Source organism: Bos indicus x Bos taurus, chromosome 4 (genome assembly GCF_003369695.1).
Source record: "Bos indicus x Bos taurus breed Angus x Brahman F1 hybrid chromosome 4, Bos_hybrid_MaternalHap_v2.0, whole genome shotgun sequence".
In the NCBI taxonomy this organism is placed as follows: Eukaryota; Metazoa; Chordata; class Mammalia; order Artiodactyla; family Bovidae; genus Bos; species Bos indicus x Bos taurus.
This window is the reverse complement of record NC_040079.1, coordinates 81,444,643-81,467,631: the sequence shown is the minus strand read 5'-3', so window position 1 is coordinate 81,467,631 and position 22,989 is coordinate 81,444,643. Positions and strand designations below refer to the sequence as shown.

General features: G+C 35.4%; 1 protein-coding gene across 15 annotated transcripts in view; it reads left to right on the top strand.

Moving 5' to 3' along the window:
* Window positions 1-22,989, top strand: part of CACNA2D1 (calcium voltage-gated channel auxiliary subunit alpha2delta 1) — a 520,495-nt gene that overhangs the window by 109,169 nt on the left and 388,337 nt on the right. For all 15 annotated transcript variants that reach the window (XM_027539817.1, XM_027539824.1, XM_027539819.1 and 12 more), the window contains exon 2: window positions 4,985-5,066. In XM_027539817.1, the coding sequence (XP_027395618.1) occupies window positions 4,985-5,066 (82 nt within the window). The remainder of the gene's footprint in view (window positions 1-4,984; window positions 5,067-22,989) is intronic.

Genomic DNA, 22,989 nt, shown 5'->3' with positions numbered 1-22,989 from the left:
AGGGGATCTTCATTTCCTTATCAAGGCTCTCGTGTCATATAAAATTTAAATTAGATAAATTTGTGTGCATTTCACTTATTAATCTGTCTTTTGTTACAAGGTTCTCAGCCAAGAATTTAGAAAGGTAGAAGAAAAAAATACTTTTTCCTCCCCTACATCACCTTATTCTTTTTCTCTTATGCCTCTTTCATATCAGACTCAGTTTAAAGCTCAACCAGATAGTAAGACATGTATCTTTGATTTCTACCCCTCCAGGTTTTAGTATCTTTTCCAACAATGTTGTGTTATATGGGTGGATAGAGAAGAAACAACACATTCTTCCTCATGGAGTGCTATGTTAGTTTCTTATCATCTTAAAAGGCTGTGTCTTCTGTAGAGACATTTAATAGTGCTTAGTGATTATACAAGGCTTCCCTGATAGCTCAGTTGGTAAAGAATCTGCCTGCAATGCAGGAGACCCCAGTTTGATTTCTGGGTCGGGAAGATCCACTGGAGAAGGGGTAATCTACCCACTCTAGTATTCTTGGGCTTCCCTTTTGGCTTAGCTGGTAAAGAGTCCGCCTGAAATGCGGGAGACCTGGTGATTATACATATGTGCTTGACAGTTTACCCTAGAAAGACTGATGGAGAATTTGCCCATGTGAATATTTTCCCTTGTGATCAATGAAGTCTTTGCTTATATCCTAGCCATTATTATTTTCTAATTCCAGGTTTGAAAAGCAAAGTGCCTATACATTTTAGAAAAGCCAGGTAACACCTTTTGTCTATAAAAAATAATCTTTGTTCCTATAAAATGTTGTTGACAGCTTGTCAGTGGGACAGAGAAGACTGGACGGGCCCTGAATTACTTTTCAGCCAAAACAGGTTCACCCCAGTGAACACTGGCAGTGACAGCAGACTCGGGTGTCAGGATAGAAAGCGCGTTTTGGATCAGTTTAGCATAAATCAGAATTCTAGAGTTAAGTTTTTTACATATATAGTCTTTGTCTCTCAGTTTCCCAGCCGAAGACTTGTATAACACTTCTTACTATTTTTTTTTTTTTTTCTTTTTTTGCTGGGAACACTATTTGTCAAGGTTGGGAATTATATTTGAGAAGAGGTGATTCATTTTCTCTGGGTTTTAGGACTTGTTCAGTAATTGCTTGGAGAAATGAAATACTTTCTCTGAATTTAGAGGATGATATGTATGTCTTTTTCTCCTACCCATCCCCTACTGTAATTGTTTGTTCTTGATATAAAGGTGGATTACATTTATACTTAACTTAATAGAGTAGTAAGAATTATTAGCAGTTATAATATTTTTCAAATATATACACCAGCTTGTAAGTAGTACAAAGTATAATATTATTCTAATAATGTGGTGTACATCATTTATTTTAATGGAACTATAAATTTTTCTTAATTTTACACCCTTTTTCCATTTATTTATGTCTTGTTTCTTGATAATCATTTTTAAAATCATACTCATATAGCATAATTCAATAAATATTCTTTCTTATTTTCATTTGTGTGAAAAGTACCCCTTGTTTTTTGTGTTTCATTTACCACCTATTTTGTTTCACATGTAAATCAAGCCTCTGTGTTTTCCTCTAAGGCATTCCATCCTTTTTCATGATTGATTTTCAATTTTCCTTGTTCCTCTTTAGTTAATCAGCTCATTATTCTTTTATATGTTCTCCTGTATATACCTAATTTAAATCCCTTTCCCATATAGAAGTTAGACTTCTACATTTAAGTTTTAATACTGTTCCATTCAAAATTAGCAGAAAAAAGTTGATGACCTTGTAGTTCTGTCGAATTTTTTGTCTAAGGAGAAGACATACATGCTAAGTTAAATTCTTGTGATTCCCACTTGTGAAATACAAAGTTTATTTTCAAAACAGGACTTTTCTACTCCATTCTAGGAGGAGTGGAAACTAGGCCAGTGAAACCGGTGAACAGGGCTGGGCTTTGAAATAATGAGAACCAGTTCCCTTGGTAGAGGTGGTATAGCCACCTGCCATTTTAGATTCAGATTGTTGGTCAGTCAGAGTAAGACAGCGGTTCAGTGTTACTCTTCATCGCTCTATTTCCTAAGCGAAAACGTGCATAAGTGCCTTTTAGATACTAATCATGAATAATGTGATTTTCCTCAGGGTAAATTTTTCTGAAATGTTTGGGAGCCACTCACAAACTTCTGGAGAATAGGGAGAGGGACCAGAATTATTGTTCTTCTACAGAGTCAATCCACTGATGAGCTAATTCTCTAGCATTTTAAAGAATCCATACATTTAGAGTTTCCTGGTGGAATCAGCAGAGATGATATCTACTCTTAGACATTTTCAAAGCCCATGCCCCTTGTCCTTCCATTGAGAAGGCTAGTAGTCAGGAGGGGGCAGGCTCAGTTCGGTGTGAATGCTGACTGGACAGAGTCAGTGCTATTGTGGGCAGACCAGCTTCAGTCCTTGAATTAGTTTACTGAAAGAAGAGTTACCTTAAAAAAATTTTTTTAATTGAAATAAAGTTGATTTACAGTGTTGTGGTAATTTCTGGTGTATAGCAAAGTGACTCAGTTATACATGTGTGTGTGTGTGTATAAAAATATATGAAAACTGAAAGTTGCCCAGTCGTGTCCAACTCTTTACGACCCCATGGACTACACAGTCCATGGAATCCTCCAGGCCAGAATACAAGAATATTAGAGTGGGTAGCTATTCCCACCTCCAGGGGATCTTCCTAAACTAGGGATTGAACCCTGGTCTCCCACATTGCAGGCAGATTCTTTACCAGCTAAGCCACCAGGGAAGCATATATACACACACACACACATATACACACACACATACATACATATATATTATTCTTTTTTATATTCTTTCATTTTGATTTATCACTGGATGTTGACTATAGTTCCTTGTGCTTTACAGTAGACCCTTGTTGCTTATCTGTTCTGTATATACTAGTTTACATCTGCCGATCCCAAACGTCCAATACTTCCCTCTCCCACCCCACTTTCTCCTTCGCAACCACAAGTCTATTCTCTATGTCTGTGAGTCTGTTTCTATTTCATAAATAAATTCGTTTGAAAGTTTATGTTCACTCTAAGATGAACATATCTAAGAGTTACATTTTAAATGTATGAATTATTTGCTATTTCAGTATAATGAAACTAGATCACACTGTCAAAAGGAAAAGGAAAGAAAACACTGTCAGTCAAAAAAAAAAAATTGAGGGAATACACTTAGTGCCAATGAAATCCAAAGAATAGAAGAGATAAGCGACATATAGCTACACATGCCATATATATAGAGAGAGAAAAATTAAAATACTGATAAATCATTATTTCCTATTGTTTTTATTAGTGTTTTATTTCTATTTGAATGGACAGAAAAGAATACACACTTTTTGCAACATGAGGATGAATAAGTAAAATAATATGAAGGGATTGCAAATTAATTTATTAGAGTGGGAAAAATTGTGTGGCATTTGGTAATCTCTAGTAGCGGGAAAAATATGACCATCAGTTTAGAATTTTTCTAAGATCTCTAGACATCCATACCTCCTATTTTAAGATCTCTGTTACATTAATCTAAAGTATGTACAATTGTCCCTCAAACAACATGGGTTTAAACTTTGTGGGTCTACTTATAGTAGATTGATTTTCAGTAAATGCACAGTACTACATGATCTGTCATTCGCTGAATCTGTGATGTCAGCCAATGGATATGGAGGGATGACTGTAAGTCATTTGTGGATTTTCAACTGCTGGGGGCTTGGTACTTTTAACCCCCAACATTGTTCAAGGCTCAACTGTACATGGAAAGGATTTGAACTGGATCCTTCAGCCATAATTTTAATGCTCAAAACTATCTCTTTAGAACTTAAGCCTTGATCCAGTAATTCCAAATCTGAGTCTAGCTAAGGACTAAGCTTTTAAGCTTTATGTACTAAGATATTTGTTGCAGTGAAACTTTTAGTGGTTAAAGCTGATGGCATTCTAGCTATATATTTATTTATTTTTTCTAAAAAGGAGTATGGTCAAGTGTATTAAGTGATTTAGAGATAATGGAATATTAGGTGGCCATTAAAATGCAGTATTTATAAAATACTTGGCATGGAAGAGTATCAAGTGACTGATGTCAAAGACATGAATTTTACATAATATGTGCTCAACTATACAAAATGCTTTTAAAAGACTAGGAGGGGAGTGCCTCAAAATGTTAAGAGTGGCTATCCTTGGGCATTGAAATTATAAGAAATTTTAAAATATTTATTATTTTCTTGAATTTTTCAAATACTCATTTATCACACCTTTAGTATTATATTAAGAAGACTTGGGCTTCCTTGGTAGCTCAGCTGGTAAAGGATCCACATGTAATTCAGGAGATCCCAGTTCAATTCCTAGCAGGAAGATCTCATGGAGAAGGAATAGGCTATCCACACCAGTATTCTTGAACTTCCCTGGTGACTCAGATGGTAAAGAATCCACCTGCAATGTGGGATACCTGGGTTTGATCCCTGGCTTGGGAAGATCCCCTGGAGAAGGGAACAGCTACCCACTCCAGTATTCTTTCCTGGAGAATTCCATGGCCAGAGGAGCCTGGCAGGCTATATAGTCCATGAGGTTGCAAGAGTCAGGCATGACTGACTGTTACTTCACTTTAAGAAGACTTGTAAGCCAAAAGATTAAGTTTAGTTTAGAATATTCTATTTATTAACTTATTTTAATGGAATTTTCATAAAAATTAAGCATATATTTGTAATTTCTCTCTGTTTGAATTGTTCATATTTTAGCATCCTAAGAGGTTGGCCCTTAAAGGTTCATTGGTCTTGTAACTTAAAAGTGGGCTGGGGAGGTGTAGGCATAGTAGGAGCTAGGAGGGAGGAGAAATATTTAAAGATAATTTAAGAACTATCTGTGGATAATGTGTACATATCAAATGTCAGTCTATGACCTTACTTTGCCAGAGATTTGATAGAACATTCTTTCCTCTGATTTCTGCAGTATCAAGTCATGGGTGGATAAGATGCAAGAAGACCTTGTCACCCTGGCAAAAACAGCAAGTGGAGTCAATCAGCTTGTCGATGTGAGTAAAGTTCCTCCAAACTTACACATCATTTCTTTAATTTGAGTGCAATTTTTCTAAGAAATCTTATTTCTATGTTTTAAATAGTACGTAATTTTTCATGGGAATATGATAGTGAAATTGAGAGAAACTCTTGGTATTGCTATTTATTACCATCCTTAATAGTTAGTGAGGTGTTTATATACAACCCTCACTTACATGAGTTCACGTGATATATATTCATTCCTACAATTCAAATCAGGATATCCTGTTTCCTCCATCCTTCAGAGCATATTGGAATCTCACATGTAGTGGTTACTTTAAGGCTTGTGATGGATTCTTTTGAATGTCCTCAGTGGGAACATATCTTCATTCTTTGAGGGTAGATTTTATTTTCAAAAGTGGTTTCCAGTGTTTACTACAGCTATGCCTGAAGACATGAGTGAATCACTGAGATGGGTAATACAGACTTTTGTGCAAGAGAAAGAGACACTTTTATAAAAGATAGTTTTTCTTATGATTATGAAATGGCTATGAATGTCACTCTAAAATGATTTTTAAAAATGATAGCAACATATAAATACTTGTGTGGCATCTTAAATAGATCATGTTCCTTGGGTAAGAGCATATGCATATAGAGCTTCTGTAAGATTTATTAAAAAGTAAATGTCATTTCTTTGGAGTCTCACTGCTTTCATTTTAATGTAAGTAATCTAACAATTTGAAAATATCTCATCTGTGTTCCTAGTGATGCAGTGAGGTCTTTTGTTTCCAAAAAAGTGATGGGATCAATGAGGTGAAATGGTGTAAAAGTGGTTTCATGTATGGATATATGAGTATTTTTTTTAACATGTGAATATTCCTTTCTGGTGGAAACTAGAACGAATGGTTGGTTACCTTGTGAATTACTAGGAATTCACAAGGAAAACATGCTAAGCATATACTTCAATATATTATTCCAGAATTTCTTTGTAAAACAATTGTAGTTTTCAAACTGAATATCTTGAGTAAACTTAAATATCTGTGAGATGACATAGGAATATGCTTTGAAATGATGTGTTCTTTGTTAATAACAATTATCACACTTAATTCTAATGAATACTTATCGAACACATGCTATATCCCAGGCACTGTGCAGGCTACCAAGGGTTTATGGGGAGATAGTTCCTCTCCTCAGAGAACTGACAACCTAGTAATCAAAAATCTCCATTTTTGAAGGTGCAAAGATGCCTGAAAGCTATTGTAAGCTGATGTTTGGGAACTGCAGTGATTCTCTGTGGGAGAATAAATTGAAATATGAAAGTGTGGTGGGTAATAAGTAAGCCTCTATGAAAGTCATGGTGTTAGTGGAATAAGAAAAAATAAATGAGAATTGACAGATTCTGGTTAAAGATTTCATGACAAAATAAAATTAAAAATAAGCTGCTCTTGGGAGCTCTCCTTCACTCCTGCAGTGTTTCTCCAGCCTCAAAAACCAGCTTCTTGACTGACCTCTTTTTTACTTCTGGTGTTAATATGTGGACCCTCTCTTACCAAATCTGCAGTTTTCAATGAATCTATAAGGGAAACAATAAGTGTCGTCTCATTTCCATTATGCTTTATGAGGTGTGGGTTACTAAGAAGAGTGTGAATACTGATGAATGAGGAAATGGCCTTGTCTGAATTAGGATAACGAAAGAGAATTGACAGGATGGAATAAAATCCTTACAATGTTGCTTTTATAAGACATGTACCTTATTATAGTCACAGGGAAAATACAGATAAAAGAATCATATGTATGTAACAGGGAGGTAAAGAGCAAACTTTACTATTGAAATTTAAGTATTAGGGGACAAGAAGGTAAATGAATGAGTCTATATGCCTCTTCCCTTTCATCCAGAGAGAAGGTACGTGATGGGGACAAAAGAGGTGCATTTTTTTTTTTTGGCCACAGGAACTCAAAGCACAGACTAGCTGAAGGACACCAGAGTTGAGAATGAAATTTGTGCTGAGACCGGGGGTGTTAGGTGCATGCTGAGGACAAAAGTTGAATAAATAGAAGAATTTAGCAGGTTTATGGGTTGAAATTCAATATTTTAAAATGATGGATCTTCCAAAATTATCAAATTTAGTTTTTACTGACTTCACAGGACACATCTTGCTTTTTACCTGCAGGCTCAACCTCAGTGAGTGAACATATCTAAACAGGATATTTTTGCAATTTTATAAAGATTACTTTATGGCATCATGAAATATTAGCTCAGAGAAGATTGATAAATAGTATTGAATAAATGCAGAACTTTAACTTTTAAAAGTTAGAGACTTTGCCAGGTGCCTGCCTGCATGTACGTGCATGCTAAGTAGCTTCAGTCATGTTTAACTCTTTGTGAGCCCATGGGCTGTACCCTGCCAGGCTTCTCTGTCCATTGGATTCTCCAGGCCAGAGTAATGGAGTGGGTTGCCATGCCCATGTCCAGGGGGTCTTTCCAACCCAGGGATTGAATCCATGTTTCTTGAGTCTCGTGCATTGGCAGGATTCTTTACCACTAGTGCCTCCTGGGAAGCCCTGATACTACCTAAGTTCGGTTAAAGATCACAGTGAATAGGCCTACATAAAACTGCTCTCCCTGATGCTTTCAACTTCTAAGATATCTTTTATTGGATTTTTCCATTTCTAATAATATATTGGAAGAATACATATGTCCTTCAATTGCATATGATTATCCACAAAAGTAGATTAAATAATTGAGGAAAAAAATAAGAGAGATAAATGTATTACACTTTTTCTTAATATAATATTAGAACCTTTTAAATACAGCTAAAAGGCTACATTATTTTTTCTTTCTAAATTAGTTCAAGTACTGTCCTGAGCTCTTTTCACCCATTATTTTATTAATCTTTAGGACAACCTTGTGAAATGAATATCATCATCTTTGATATGAAGAAAGAAATTGTTTGCAAGGTTAAAGTTTTTTTCTAGGTTATACACTGTTGGAATGTAATTCCAACAGTGAAGAGAGTCTTGTTATGCTTTAGAATATATGTTAATATTTTATGTTTTTATATTGCCACATGTATTTTGAGAAAGTGAGCAGATCCCCAGTTAGGTACAAGGTTAATATGTCTTCTTATTCCACTGCTCTTTTTATAAAAATATAAAGGAGAAGTCAAAGCTTTGCCACCAAATATCCAAATATCCAAATAAAAAAGAAAAATGTAGAAGGAAATTCTAAGACCAAAACTTACATGTATAATTTTAAAAACTTCCATTATTGTGGTGTGCATGGAAGTGGCTTTGTATGTATATCCATTGAAAGAATTGCTAAGAATGGTACAGAAAGTTTTTCTTGTCTTCATGGTCATTCAGCTGAAAGAAATACAGTTAATTATGTTTTTATATAATGTTATAACATATTCTTTTAAATATCATTTTAAGACTGTTATACCTTGTGGTTCTTTCAGTTAATATAGCTTTGTGATCTACCCAAGATGTTTAACCTCATGGAATTGTTGAGATAGTGGAGTGGGTTGCCACTTCCTTCTCCAATAGTTGACATAATCCATATAAAATATTCATTGACCTGTAATCAGAACTCAACAAATGTCATTCATTTGTTTTGTTAAATAAGGATATAATATTGTATTAGTTGGAGATACAGATGGAACTAATGTAGCAAAGAGATAAGTTAACCATATGTTTTCCTCTCATATAACAGTCTGGAGGTGAGCAGTGTAGGGTCAACAGAGTGGCTCTGCCATCCTCAGTATATGGCTTCCTTCCTGGGTCTAAGGTGATCCTTCTAGTTGCCCTTATTTCCCAGACTTCATGCAAAGGAGAGAGACTAGGAAAGCAGGTACACAGTCATATTTGCTTCCATTCAAGTGGTCAGAACTTACTGTCAGGGCCATATCTTACTGAAAAGAAGTCGGAACAGTGAAATCTTCAGCTGAGTGGTCATATATCTCCTCTATAACAATGGAAGATGAGAACGAACAGTGGAGGATAACTAGTAGTCTTTCACTGATAATGTATCGTTATTTGAAGAACTATATCTAAAAATGTATTAAACACCTGCTAATACAAAATGGAATATGTATGTATATTTAAATATAATTAAGAATAAAATTGTAGATGAAGGAAAAATAAAGACTCCCAGATTATGAAACAGATGGTATTTTTTTTTCTTTAAGATCATTTTATGTAAAATATAATACAGTCTCAAATTTTATCCTGCATACAACATTACATGGGAACTTTATGCATTTACAAAATTATTTGACAGGGAGGCCTGGCGTGCTGTGATTCATGGGGTCACAAAGAGTCAGACACAACTGAGTGACTGAACTGAACTGATACATTTATGAAGAAAGATTTAGCATACTATTCTGTCCTCATTTTTAAAAAATTTATTTTAATTGGAGGCTAATTACTTTTCAATATTGTGGTGGTTTTTGTCATACATTCACATGTATCAGCCATGGGTGTACATGTGTTCCCCATCCTGAACCTCCCTCTCACCTCCCTCCCCATCCCAGTGCACCAGCCCTGAGCACCCTGGACTGGTTATCTGTTTCACATATGATAATATATATGTTTCAATGCTATTCTCTCAAATCATCCCATCCTCCCCTTCTCCCACAGAGTCCAAAAGTCTGTTCTTTACGTCTGTGTCTCTTTCGCTGTCTCGCATATAGGGTCATCGTTACCATCTTTCTAAATTCCATATATATGCATTAATATACTGTATTGGTGTTTTTCTTTCTGACTTCGTTCTGTATAATAGGCTCCAGTCTCATCCACCTCATTAGAACTGATTCAAATGCATTCTTTTTAATAGCTGAGTAATATTCCATTGTGTATATGTAACACTGCTTTCTTATCCATTCATCTGCCGATGGTCATCTAGGTTGCTTCCAAGTCCTGGCTATTGTAAACAGTACTGCAGTGAACATTGGGGTACACATGTCTCCTTCAATTCTGGTTTCCTTGGTGTGCATGCCCAGCAGTGGGATTGCTGGGTTGTATGGCAGTTCTATTTCCAGTTTCTTAAGGAATTTCCACACTGTTCTCCATAGTGGCTGTACTAGTTTGCATTCCTACCAACAGTGTAAGAGGATTCCCTTTTCAGGTGGAGTCTTTAGGGTTTTCTATGTAGGACTTCCCTGGTGGCTCAGATGGTAAAGCATCTATCTACAATGCAGGAGACCTGGGTTCAATCCCTGGCTCGGGAAGATTCCCTGGAGAAGGAAATGGCAACCCACTCCAGTACTCTTGCCTAGAAAACCCCATGACGGAGGAGCCTGGTGTTTCTATGTAGAGGATCATGTCATCTGCAAACAGTGAGAGTTTTACTTCTTCTTTTCCAATCTGGATTCCTTTGATTTCTTTTTCTTTTCTTATTGCTGTGGGTTAAACTTCCAAAACTAGGTTGAATAGTAGTGGTGAGAGTGGGCACCCTTGTCTTGTTCCTGACTTTAGGGGAAATGCTTTCAATTTTTCACCAGTGAGGATAATGTTTGCTGTGGGTTTGTCATATATGGCTTTTATTATATTGAGGTATGTTCCTTCTATGCCTGCTTTTTGGAGGGTTTTTATCATAAATGGATGTTGAATTTTGTCAAAGGCTTTCTCTGCATCTATTGAGATAATCAAATGGTTTTTGTCTTTCAATTTGTTGATGTGGTGTATCACATTGATTGATTTGTGAATATTGAAGAATCTTTGCATCCCTGAGATAAAGCCCACTTGGTCATGATGTATGATCTTTTTAACATGTTGGATTCTGTTAGCTAGAATTTTGTTAAGGATTTTTGCATCTATGTTCATCAGTGATATTGGCCTGTTTTCTTTTTTTTTTGTGGCACCTTTTCTGGTTTAGTATTAGGGTGATGGTGGCCTCATAGAATGAGTTTGGAAGTTTACCTTCCTCTGCAATTTTTGGAAGAGTTTGAGTAGGATAGGTGTTAGTTGTTCTCTAAATTTTTGGTAGAATTCAGCTGTGAAGCCGTCTGGTCCTGCACTTTTGTTTGTTGGAAGATTTCTGATTGCACTTTTGATTTCTGTGCTGTGATGGGTCTGTTAAGATTTTCTATTTCTTCCTGGTTCAGTTTGAAAAGTTATACTTTTCTAAGAATTGGTCCATTTCTTCCAAGTTGTCCATTTTATTGGCATATAGTTGCTGATAGTAGTCTCTTATGATCCTTTGTATTTCTGTGTTGTCTGTTGTGATTTCTCCACTTTCATTTCTAATTTTATTGATTTGATTCTTCTCCCATTTTTTCCTGATGAGTCTGGCTAATGGTTTGTCTATGTTATTTATCTTCTCAAAGAACCAGCTTTTGGCTTTGTTGATTTTTACTATGGTCTCTTTTGTTTCTTTTGCATTTATTTCTGCCCTAATTTTTATGATTTCTTTCCTTCTTCTAACCTGGGGTGCTTCATTTCTACTTTTCTAGTTGCTTTAGGTGTAGAGTTTGTGATTTATTTGACTTTTCTCCTGTTTCTTGAGGTAGGCTTGTATTGCTATGAACTTTCCCCTTAGTACTGCTTTTACCGAACCCCATAGGTTTTGGGTTGTTGTATTTTCATTTTCATTCATTTCTATTCATATTTTGATTTCTTTTTAGATTTCTTCTGTGATTTGTTGGTTATTCAGAAGTATGTTGTTTAGCCTCCACATGTTTGTATTTTTAAATTTTTTTTCCTGTAGTTGACATCTAATCTTACCACATTGTGATCAGAAAAGATGCTTGAGATGATTTCAGTTTTTTTGAATTTACCAAAACTAGATTTATAGTCCAGGATGTGATCTATCCTGGATAAGGTTCCATGGGCACTTGAGAAAAAGGTGAAATTTATTGTTTTAGGGTGAAATGTCCTATGGATATCAATTAGGTGTAACTGGTCTATTGTATCATTTACAGTTTGTGTTTCCTTGCTAATTTTCTGTTTGGTTGATCTATCCATAGGTGTGAGTAGGGTATTACAGTCTCCATTATTATTGTGTTACTGTTAATGTCCCCTTTCATACTTGTTAGCATTTGCCTTACATATTGTGGTGCTCCTATGTTGGATGTGTATATATTTATAATTGTTATATCTTCTTCTTGGATTGAGCTTTGATCATTATATAGTGTTCTTCTTTGTCTCTTTTAATGGCCTTTATTTCCAAGTCTATTTTATCTGAACTATGGAATGAGGTTCATGACATTGTACAGGAGACAGGGATCAAGACCATCCCCATGGAAAAGAAATGCAAAAAAGCAAAATGGCTGTCTGGGGAGGCCTTACAAATAGCTGTGAAAAGAAGAGAAGTGAAAAGCAAAGGAGAAAAGGAAAGATATAAACATCTGAATGCAGAGTTCCAAAGAATAGCAAGAAGAGATAAGAAAGCCTTCTTCAGCGATCAATGCAAAGAAATAGAGGAAAACAACAGAATGGGAAAGACTAGAGATCTCTTCAAGAAAATCAGAGATACCAAAGGAACATTTGATGCAAAGATGGGCTTGTAACAAAACAGGTAGTTTGACCATTAAAAGATTACTGTTAATTAAGGAAAACCGGATATCTCAAGTTAAGGAATTTAGTGCTTTTCTGTGTATGAGAAGACACAAGAGTCTGGGCTTACTGAAATCATTCCTTTCATATGTATCTCATCTATCTAGGGTCAGCATTCTTTGATTTTATTATATCTATCCTTAGTTCCTTGCTTATTGTAAGCAGTGGTGGCAGCTCAATGGCATTGTTCTTCCTGGGCTCAGAAACTCACATTTGGAGGGCTGGAATCCCTGATGGCTGTGATATCCTTGTTTACTGATTTGACAGGAAATACTCCATTTCACAGTGCTGTAGCCATTTTAACAATATTAATTCTTCCATGTACACAGGGTATCTTTCCATTTGTTTATGTGTTTTCTAATTTCTTTCAGTAAAGACATTTTATAACTTTTAAACTCATATACAGACACACAAACACAAACTTTTTACTATCATGCTGGCAAATGAAGCTTATAATCATATATTAATAAATAGATGACATTTAAAAAATTAAAGTCTTAATATTCTTTGCATATTCTTTGTCTTAATATTTTTGGAAACAAAGTTTATAAAACATTCTCTAGCAACCATTTTTTCATTTAATACTTTAATAGCATTCAACATTGTGTAATATATAATTTAATACTATAGTTAATTATAGTATATATTAAAAATTAAGATATTAAATTTAATATTTTTAAAATTAAAATATTAAATATAATATAATTTAGTAATACTTAATATGTAATAAATTTAATAATGAATTTCATTTGAGAAAACATTTAATGATAAAATTGTAGCTAAATTTCAACCAATATCTAAATGATCAGATATTCTAAATGAATTGGCTCTATAACAATAAATTTTGGTTTATTTAAAAGATTTCTAATAATAAATTGATTAGAAACCATTGTTGATTTTATAAAATGCCATTCTGAATCCACAAAAAATTATATTAAAAGGAAAGCTAAGTCTGCTATCTGTCAGAAATGCTCCGTTGCTGCACTTGATGCCCCTACCCTGGGAAAGCAAACCCCAGTAGTAACATCAACTACAGCCATCCAGGAGCTTTGTTGTCTCCTTTGTGCACTATTCTCTTCACACCTCTTCTTTTGCCTTTAGGAGTCCAAGGCTTTCTTATTCCCTCCTCTTTATTACAAAAGGAAGGGATTGATAGTTATCACTTACACTTGCTTATTTAAGTCTTTGTTTACTCACTTTAATCCCTGAATAGAACATATTTGGTATTAGAAAGCAGGTGTGAAGGCTGCATTTTGGAAGAGGTAGAGTTTCTCCTCATACCGAGAATGTCTGTCTTTTCTGGCAGGGACTGGGTAGGGATGGGAGATTTGCAGAATCTGGAACAAGATGAGGCACACGATGCACTGAGGGTGGGGAATTTAGGGAGGCTCACTCATCCTGAGAGTCTAACGCTTGTACGATTTTCAGAGTGAGTGAGCAGCTCCTGAAATTTATTGCCTCACCCTAGTCCTAGCTCTGGGGCCCAGGAACAGTAAAGGCTGACTTGCTCTGCGTCTTCTGCTCCTCATGGCTCAAAGGAGAGGTGTTTAAGCCTTTGAACATCACAGGAATTCCAGGCTACCTATTCTTCCCTGTGCATTTCTCCCCAACATATAATGTTAGGTCTTTCTTGCAGCTTTACTTGATGCTTTATAAGCCTTCCAGACTCTTATGTCAATGTAAGGTACAGTGGCTCTTCCTCTAGTTTTAACAATATGTGCGTTTTGAAATTTTTACCCCATTATTGGACACTCTTCTCTACTTTCCCTCTATTTCAGTTCTAATGTGTTGTGTCTTATAATGAAGGATGTTAGGGAAATCCAACTTTTTGTTGACAGAGACTATTGTATTCCTCTTGTTATCTAAGAGAGTTGAAATGATGCTTGTCACATTGTTTTTATAAGACATACTTCTTAAAAGTAAATCTTGTCTGGATTTTTAACATGTTAGGCTAGAATGTGCAAACACATTTAAGAAACTTACTGAATAATTTTTCCTGGAAGTTTATTCTTGAAGTAGACTCAGGCTGCAAAGGCATTATCATAGAATTTCCTGGCTTTTGATTCACTGTTATGATTTCATAATTTAAAATTTTGTTGACATTAATATCTTCATATTTTAATATGCTCTCAAAAATGTAAATATGAAATGTGTCTAAATATTGAACATTCAGAACTCTTAATTAAGTTAGTATTTACATAACTGTTTTAAGTGAAAAATTTATTTTCATTAGTTACTTATGGGACTGACAGACTGATGCTCTGACACTGTGGTCATGCCATCTTTATGTAAATAAAATATTTTCTAGAATCAGAATGTAATTAATCATTGGTGATTGTGTCTAGGAAATCAGCAAGATGCAGAGTCAACAACAGGATTGGGGAATCTTCTTTTCTACTCTAGGTGATTCTATTAAGTAGTACCATGATGCTAGCTTTCTCTTTACCTGCTTGTCCAGTGAGGCAGATAGTAATATTCTCCCTTGCTTATAGAAATGTTACAGGGGTAAAAGGAAAATAACATGAAATGTGGAAACAATAGTAGATGCTGTGAAGAAGTTAAATTCTTATTACTTTAAAAAAAGTAGCTTTGTATTACTTTGTAAAAGCAATATATTTTATATATTTATAATTACTTTATAAAGGCAGTATAATGATTATAAAGATAATATAATTACTTTTCGAACAAGGCTATTTATTTTTGTTTCATATGTCCTGGTTTTATTTAGAGTTGCCCTATTCCCTCAATGATGAAGTGTTGTAATTAAATCAGTTACCATTGCATGTCAGCAACCTGAGATTATTATGATTTTAGGGGTGAAACACTTTTTTTCTCTTAGGAGAAAGAACTCTATTTAACTATAGACTATATTATCAGTAGAGACTGTGGACCCCCTTTACCCAACTACTGGAGATTTTAAAATAAGAAGCTATTTTTTTTTTTTAAGACTGTAGTTAATTACATTCATTTTCAAAGTTACAGAATACACTAAGGGAATTTCTAATCTTAAAGTGACTTTCAATATTTTATTAACAGATTTTTAAGTACTGTTGTTTCACACACACGAACAGTGAAGGATTATTACAGATGTTTTCTACCTTACAAATCTGTTCCATTGTCAATCAGTAATTAACACTTTAAATTATGCTAGTACTTGAAGGATGAGTGATTTGTTATTGTTTCTCCAAATAGCAATCAAATGCTTTGGTAATAATAATTAGAGAGTAATGTATAGTAGTTGTGTTCTTTGCTTGTCTATGAGCTGCACAGAGAGAGGAAGACTAAACGCTCATAAGTGTTGTAGCCAAGTGTTGACTTCTTGTCCAGAATGAAGATGAATGGTATAAAAGACGATGATTTACTACTGCACACTCTGAATATGCAACACGGAGCTACTGCTGCTCCTTTCCCCCCCCCGCTAAAGACGTCTGTCATTAATGTCTTTATATCTAGAGCAGTGGTTCTCAGCCAGGGGCAGTTTTGTCCCCCAGGAGACATTTGTCAGTGCTTGGAAACATTTGTGATTGTCACAGCCAGGGGCGGGGGAGGGGTGAGTGCTATAGGCATCTAGTGTGGAGACTGAGGATGCTGCTAAGCATCCCATAATACACAGGACGCCACCCCACAACAGACTTATTTAGTAAAAATGTCCACAGTGCAGTGCTTCTAGAGCAAAACCGCTCTAGAAGGACTTAAGAATTTAAGGCAAGGATAAAGCTCCCAGAATTCTTTAAAAGAATATACAGTTGTAAAAATTGGATCTCAGCATCTCTGGCTAGCAGTTTTACTTTCCAAAAGCTGTTTGTTAATAAAGTATTGTGGTTAAGGGCGAATTAAACCCTGCTCCTCTTCAAAATTCTTTTGTTGGCAGTGAAATGAATTTAGGTCATTTGAGGTTAGGGACATTAAAAGAGCCTCTCACTCAGCCTATGGTTAATTATTTTTTTAATTTAGTTTTTATAAAATCTAATATTATCTCTTTTAATTACATATGAATTTTCTGGTCAAAACACATACACAATTCATATATAGCTTCAGATATTCAAAGGGAAACAGAAAAGTTTAATAAGTTATTTCTGGAATTAAAACCAAACAGAAAACTAAGTAGGTAGGTTTTATACATATCTTAATATTTTTCTTGTTTTAATTTTAAGTATTCTAAGAGAAACTTAAAACTTACCATATGTGGGCGATGTTTCCAACCTAAAAACTGAAGAATTCTTGATCTGGATTTTTTTCATGCTCATCTTAGTCTTTGTTAGAGTTGTTTTCCTTATTCCAGAAATGACCCCTTGTATTTCACTTGTATTTTTTGTTAAAAATAATCACCGATTCCTATGTGTAGTATGGAGAAAGTGAACAGGCATATTTATGGTTGTCACTTGTTCTATTCTTTCTTACATTTTTAAATATATTGCTCAAAAGTGTCACCATAAAATTCTTGTGACTAGGAATTAGGGCAAGAAGGAGTATATGCTGTGGAAGACTAGGAATTAGGGCAAGAAGGTGTATGCTGTGGAAGAGTCACTAATTTTGACTTCTTTCTTAATATTCTTCCTCAGAATTCTGTCCCAGTTGAAATGTGATCCTGTCCCAGCTAAGATGCTGTGTCATATCAAATGGAACGAATAGGGGAAGTAGGGAAAATATTATCAAACTCTGGTGTCTTATTTTAGAATGCCTGTTTGATATAATTATGACAGGAAAAACATGCACTGTAGAAGTGAGAACATGACATATTGTATATGTGTATTTATGCATATGTGTGTATATGTACATGATTAACATGTATAAATATGTTTATACATACGTATGTATATATATTTGGATCATGTTTATAATAAACAAGCCTATGTTATATTTTAAATTCTTCCTATATATGAATTGTTATAATAGGCACTAGATGTTCTAGGAGTCAGTTTAAAATAGCTTGGACTTGACTACACAGTAAAATACAAACCAATAGCCTGAATTTTAAAGCTTTTCATCATAGTGTTCCAGTTTGCCTTTCAGTATTGTCCAATAATTCCTTATATCACATTCATTCGGATATCTTTCTCTCCTATTAATACATATTTCCTCTAAAACATGGCTGTAATACCATCTTTTGACTGTCACAACCCATGTAATCTTTTCTTTGAATTCTGATAGCCACATTTTCTGTACCTCTTCAATGAAACTGTAATAATATTCTTCCTCATATTGATCAATACCTTATTTGTGTATTTATTATTAGAATCTAATTATCATTTAGGTGTTTTTATTTCATTATATAACTGCAAAACACCTTATGTAGCCTTTTTGGGGGGTTCAAAATAGATATGCATTTTTAAAATATAAGGAAGACTTTGTTAAATAAGCATTTACATTGCTAGAAAAGCCTGACATAGTGGCAGTATCAGTGTCCATTCACTGATTCATGTCATCGGTATTTATTGAGTGCCTGCTACATGCCAGGCACTATACATGAGCTGGGCTGAACCAGTGAACAAAATGGACAAAAATCTGCCCTCTTGATACTAACAATGTGATTAAGAGAAGTAAGAAATACATAATAAACATGATACTTACATGTTAATGATGTTTGCATATGCTCAAAGGGAGCAAAAATACAGAGAACTGAAGCTGTAAAAATTTCAAAGGCAGTATCCTATCTCAAAAAACTAGGTTATTAAAAGAAAAAAGGAACTGTAATTTACTTAAAATGAAGTTGTAGACAATCAAATCTGATTCTTTTAATGATATTAACATATTCTTTCATCTTATGAATGCTTATATCTTCATAAATTTACACAAATTCTATTGGATTAATATACAATTGATGTTGGTATTCATTTTTTTACCCAATTGTGTTAGCTGATACAACACATTTTAAAAGCTTGACTTTTGTTTGAGATTGCATTATTTGCTTTTTAAATCAAGAGGGAAGAGTTTGAATAGTTTAGGGGGTTATTTAGGAAATACTTCATATTTTTTATGGCAAATTTCACCTTTTAAAATTCAGCTAGCTTTCAACGGAGGAAGGAAGGTTTTGTTTTGTTTTGTTTTGTTTTTTGATAAAATATATTCCAACATCAATTCAGATTTGGTGTTAGTAGTTACTCTTTACCTTAGATGAAGGACTCTTCACATATCTTAATGTCTCTCTCTGCTGGCCAGCTTAGATGATGATGAGATTTATAATAAATTTAAAGGAAGACTGTACCTTTGAATTGTAAAAATTTCTCAAGGGAACTTTCATCCTTGAAAGTGACCAAGAAAAAAAAAATATATATCATACTTTCGTGTTACTGCATCTTTTAAGAAACAAGACATTCTTAAGTTGTTAGGAAACAAGTAATTCAGAAGCCCACAGAACACTATTACAAAGGAAAAAAAAAAAATCCCAAACTGCAGAATTCAACTAAAAGTAAATGAAATTGATTTTATGATTATCTAAAGCCATCGAGGGGGTAGTAAACCTCTTTTCCTGCCTGCATCAGTAGTGAAGATATATGAATTTAGTCAATAAAGATAGTGAAATTGGAGTGATGGTGAGGTGTATATTCTAACTTTTTCTCTTACGCCACCTTTCATTATTATGAGGTAGAATCATATTTATTCACCTAATTCATATATATTTTTGTACAGTGTATGCCATCTATTCTTTATATTTTTAGCTCCTCTTTCTAATATTTCTTTTCAGGCTCCTAAACAATTATCCAGGCTTTATAATGGGAGTCCTGAGATAGCTTCATTATTTCATAAAGTCTAATGGAAATTGTACATTTCTCACAATAGAGCTTATTTTTTCATTTTAGTGAAGAGAGTCTGATGACTAATGAAAATGGACATTCAAAGAGTATTTAATAAACAATGTTAATCGCAACTTAGAAAAATACTCCTTAGCGTTTTTAGTTTTTATAGAGTGAATCACTTGGGGAATTTATTATAGGACTACATGTAAAAGAAATGTAATGGTACCACATGTAAGTGAACTCAGGAAGAGTCTGGGTTTCAGCAAGAATTTAAGGCGTTTGGAAGATAGTTTGGGCAGTGGGAGGGAAGGTCTAGAGCCAAGACATCCCCTGAGGCTGAGTATTAGCATTGTCTCCACTGCTAACTCCTTGTGTTAATTTTCTATTCTGAGTGTGACAAATTACTCTAAATTTATTGACATAACACGTTTATTATCTTACAGTGCTGTGGATTAGAAGTCCTTTTCTTGCCTCATGGCCCATTTTCCTCCCCCTTCAAAGCCAGCAACACATGATAATTTCTTCTCACATTATCATCCATTTGGTTTTCTCTTGCATGGTTGCGTTTTCCTCTTCTGTTTTTTAAGGATCTTTGTGAATACATTGGACTCTCCAGGACAATCCAGGATAATCTCTTTAAATGCAACTGATTAGCAAAACTTCATCTACAAAATTAATTCCTCTTTGCCATGTAACAAAATATTCACAGGTTCTAGGGATAAGGATATGTTTATCTTTGGGAAGTCCTTACTCTACCTACCATAGCCATCATTTATCGCACTAATAGTATTTGAAGACTGTTTTTCTCCTGCTAGTCTTTTCACTTTTGCTACTGCTTTTAACTTTGATCCATCTGTCATCCTATGTGGAGAAAACTTGATTTCTTCAATATATTATCCTTATTCATGTAGATCTTTTCTATCTGATTCCTCACAGATTATTAATTCAGGAATTAGCTGCTTCCAGGTCCAATATCAGTTCAATTCAGTCGCTCAGTTGTGTCTTACTCTTTGCGACCCCATGGACTTCAGCACACCAGGCTTCCCTGTCCATGACCGACTCCTGGAGGTTGCTCAAACTCATGTCCAACGAGTCAGTGATGCCATCAACCATCTCATCCTCTGTCATCCTCTTCTCCTCCTGTCTTCAATCTTTCCCAGCATCAGGGTCTTTTCAAAAGAGTCAGCTCTTTGCATCAGGTGGCCAAAGATTGGAGTTTCAGCTTCACCATCAGTCCTTCCAATAAACACTGAGAACTGATCTCCTTTAGGATGGACTGGTTGGATCTCCTTGCAGTCCAAGGGACTCTCAAGAGTCTTCTCCAACACCACAGTTCAAGCCTCAGTTCTTCAGCGCTCAGCTTTCTTTGTGGTCCAGCTCTCACATCCATTCATGGCTACTGGAAAAACCATAGCCTTGACTAGATGGACCTTTGTTGGCAAAGTAATATCTGTGGTTTTAATATGCTGTCTAGGTTGGTCATAGCTTTTCTTCCAAGCAGCAAGCATCTTTTAATTTCATGGCTGCAATCACCATCTGCAGTGATTTTGGAGCCCAAGAAAATAAAGTCTGACACTGTTTCCACTGTTTCCCCATCTATTTCCCATGAAGTGATGGGACCAGATGTCATGATCTTCATTTTTTAAATGTTGAGTTTTAAGCCAACCTTTTCACTCTTCTCTTTCATTTTCATCAAGAGGTTCTTTAGTTCCTCTTCACTTTCTGCCATAAGGGTGGTGTCATCTACATATCTGAGGTTACTGATATTTCTCCTGTCAGTCTTGATTCCAGCTTGTGCTTCATCCAGCCCAGCATTTCACATGATGTACTGTGCATATAAGTTAAATAAACAGGGTGACAATATATAGCCTTGACGTACTCCTTTTCCAATTTGGTACCAGTCTGTTGTTCCATGTCTGGTTCTAACTGTTGCTTCTTGACCTGGATACAAATTTCTCAGGAGGCAGGCAAGGTGGTGTGGCATTCCCATCTCTTGAAGAATTTTCCACAGTTCGTTGTGATCTACATGGTCAAAAGCTTTGGTTTAGTCAGTAAAGCAGAAGTAGATGTTTTTAGAGAACTCTCTTGTTTTTCAGTTGATCCAGTGGATGTTGGCAATTTGATCTCTGGTTCCTCTGTCTTTTCTAAATCCAGCTTGAACATCTGGAAGTTCACAGTTCATGTACTGTTGAAGCCTGGCTTGGAGAATTTTGAGCATTACTTTGTTAGCGTGTGAGATGAGTGCAATTGTGTGGTACATTGAACATTCTTTGACATTGCCTTTCTTTGGGATTGGAATGAAAACTGATCTCTTTCAGTCCTGTGGCCACTGCTGAGTTTTCCAAATTTGCTGGCATATTGAGTGCATCACTTTAATAGCATCATCTTTTACAATTTGAAATAGCTCAACTGGGATTCTATCACTTCCACTAGATTTGTTCATAGTGATGCTTCCTAAGGCCACTTGACTTCTCATTCCAGAATGTCTTGCTCTAGATGAGTGATAACAACATTGTGATTATCTGGGTCATGAAGATCTTTTTTGTATTGTTCTGTGTATTGTTGTCACCTCTTAATATTTTCTACTTCTGTAGGTTCATACCATTTCTGTCCTTTATTGCGCCCATCTTTGCATGAAATGTTCCCTTTGTATCTCTAATTTTCTTGAAGAGATCTCTGGTCTTTCCCATTCTGTTGTTTTCCTCTATTTCTTTTCATTGATCACTGAGGAAGACTTTCTTATCTCCTTGCTGTTCTTTGGAACTCTGCATTCAAATGAATATATCTTTCCTTTTCTCCTTTGTTTTTAGCATAGGTCTGATATGTCCTGATGCTATTAGGCAGGGGCCAATGGCAAGATCTTACATTAAAATATTGCTACCCATTTGTATAATGCTGGACCTCATTGGGATAAGAAACTCAAGTACTACATCCCGAAAGTTGTTTACACTGGCGTCTACCCGTCTTATGCAGGAGGAGGCGGATTCCTGTACTCTAGCCATCTGGCCCTGAGACTGTACAATGTGACTGACCGGGTCCTTCTCTACCCCATCGATGATGTTTATACTGGAATGTGCCTTTAGAAACTCGGCCTTGCTCCAGAGAGACACAAAGGCTTCAGGACATTTGATATAGAAGAGAAAAGCAGGAGTAACATTGTTCCTATGTAGATTTGATGTTGGTACATAGTAGAAAACCTCAAGAGATGATTGATATTCGGTCTCGGTTGCAGAGTGCTCATTTAAAATGCTGAATTATGTGCAAACTACATTTAACATAGAAATGTATCTCAAATAGTTCCCATTTGTGTTCTTTTCCATTAGAGGTCATTTCTATGTAAAACCATCAAAATTGCCTTTATAGGTCATGTCCATTTGACGGCCTCTAAACCCTTCAGTTCAGATGATAAAGCGTCTGCTTGCAGTGCGGGAGACCTGGGTTTGATCCCTGGGTCGGGAAGATCCCCTGGAGAAGGAAATGGCAACCCACTCCAGTATTCTTGCTTGCAGAATCCCATGGATGGAGGAATCTGGGGGGCTACAGTCCACGGGGTCGCAAAGAGTCAGACACGACTGAGCGACTTCACTCACTCACTCACTCACTCACTCACCCATTTGTAAGGAAACTCCTCTGACTCCTGTTTCATCAGGGACTTCCAAGAGAAAACTTC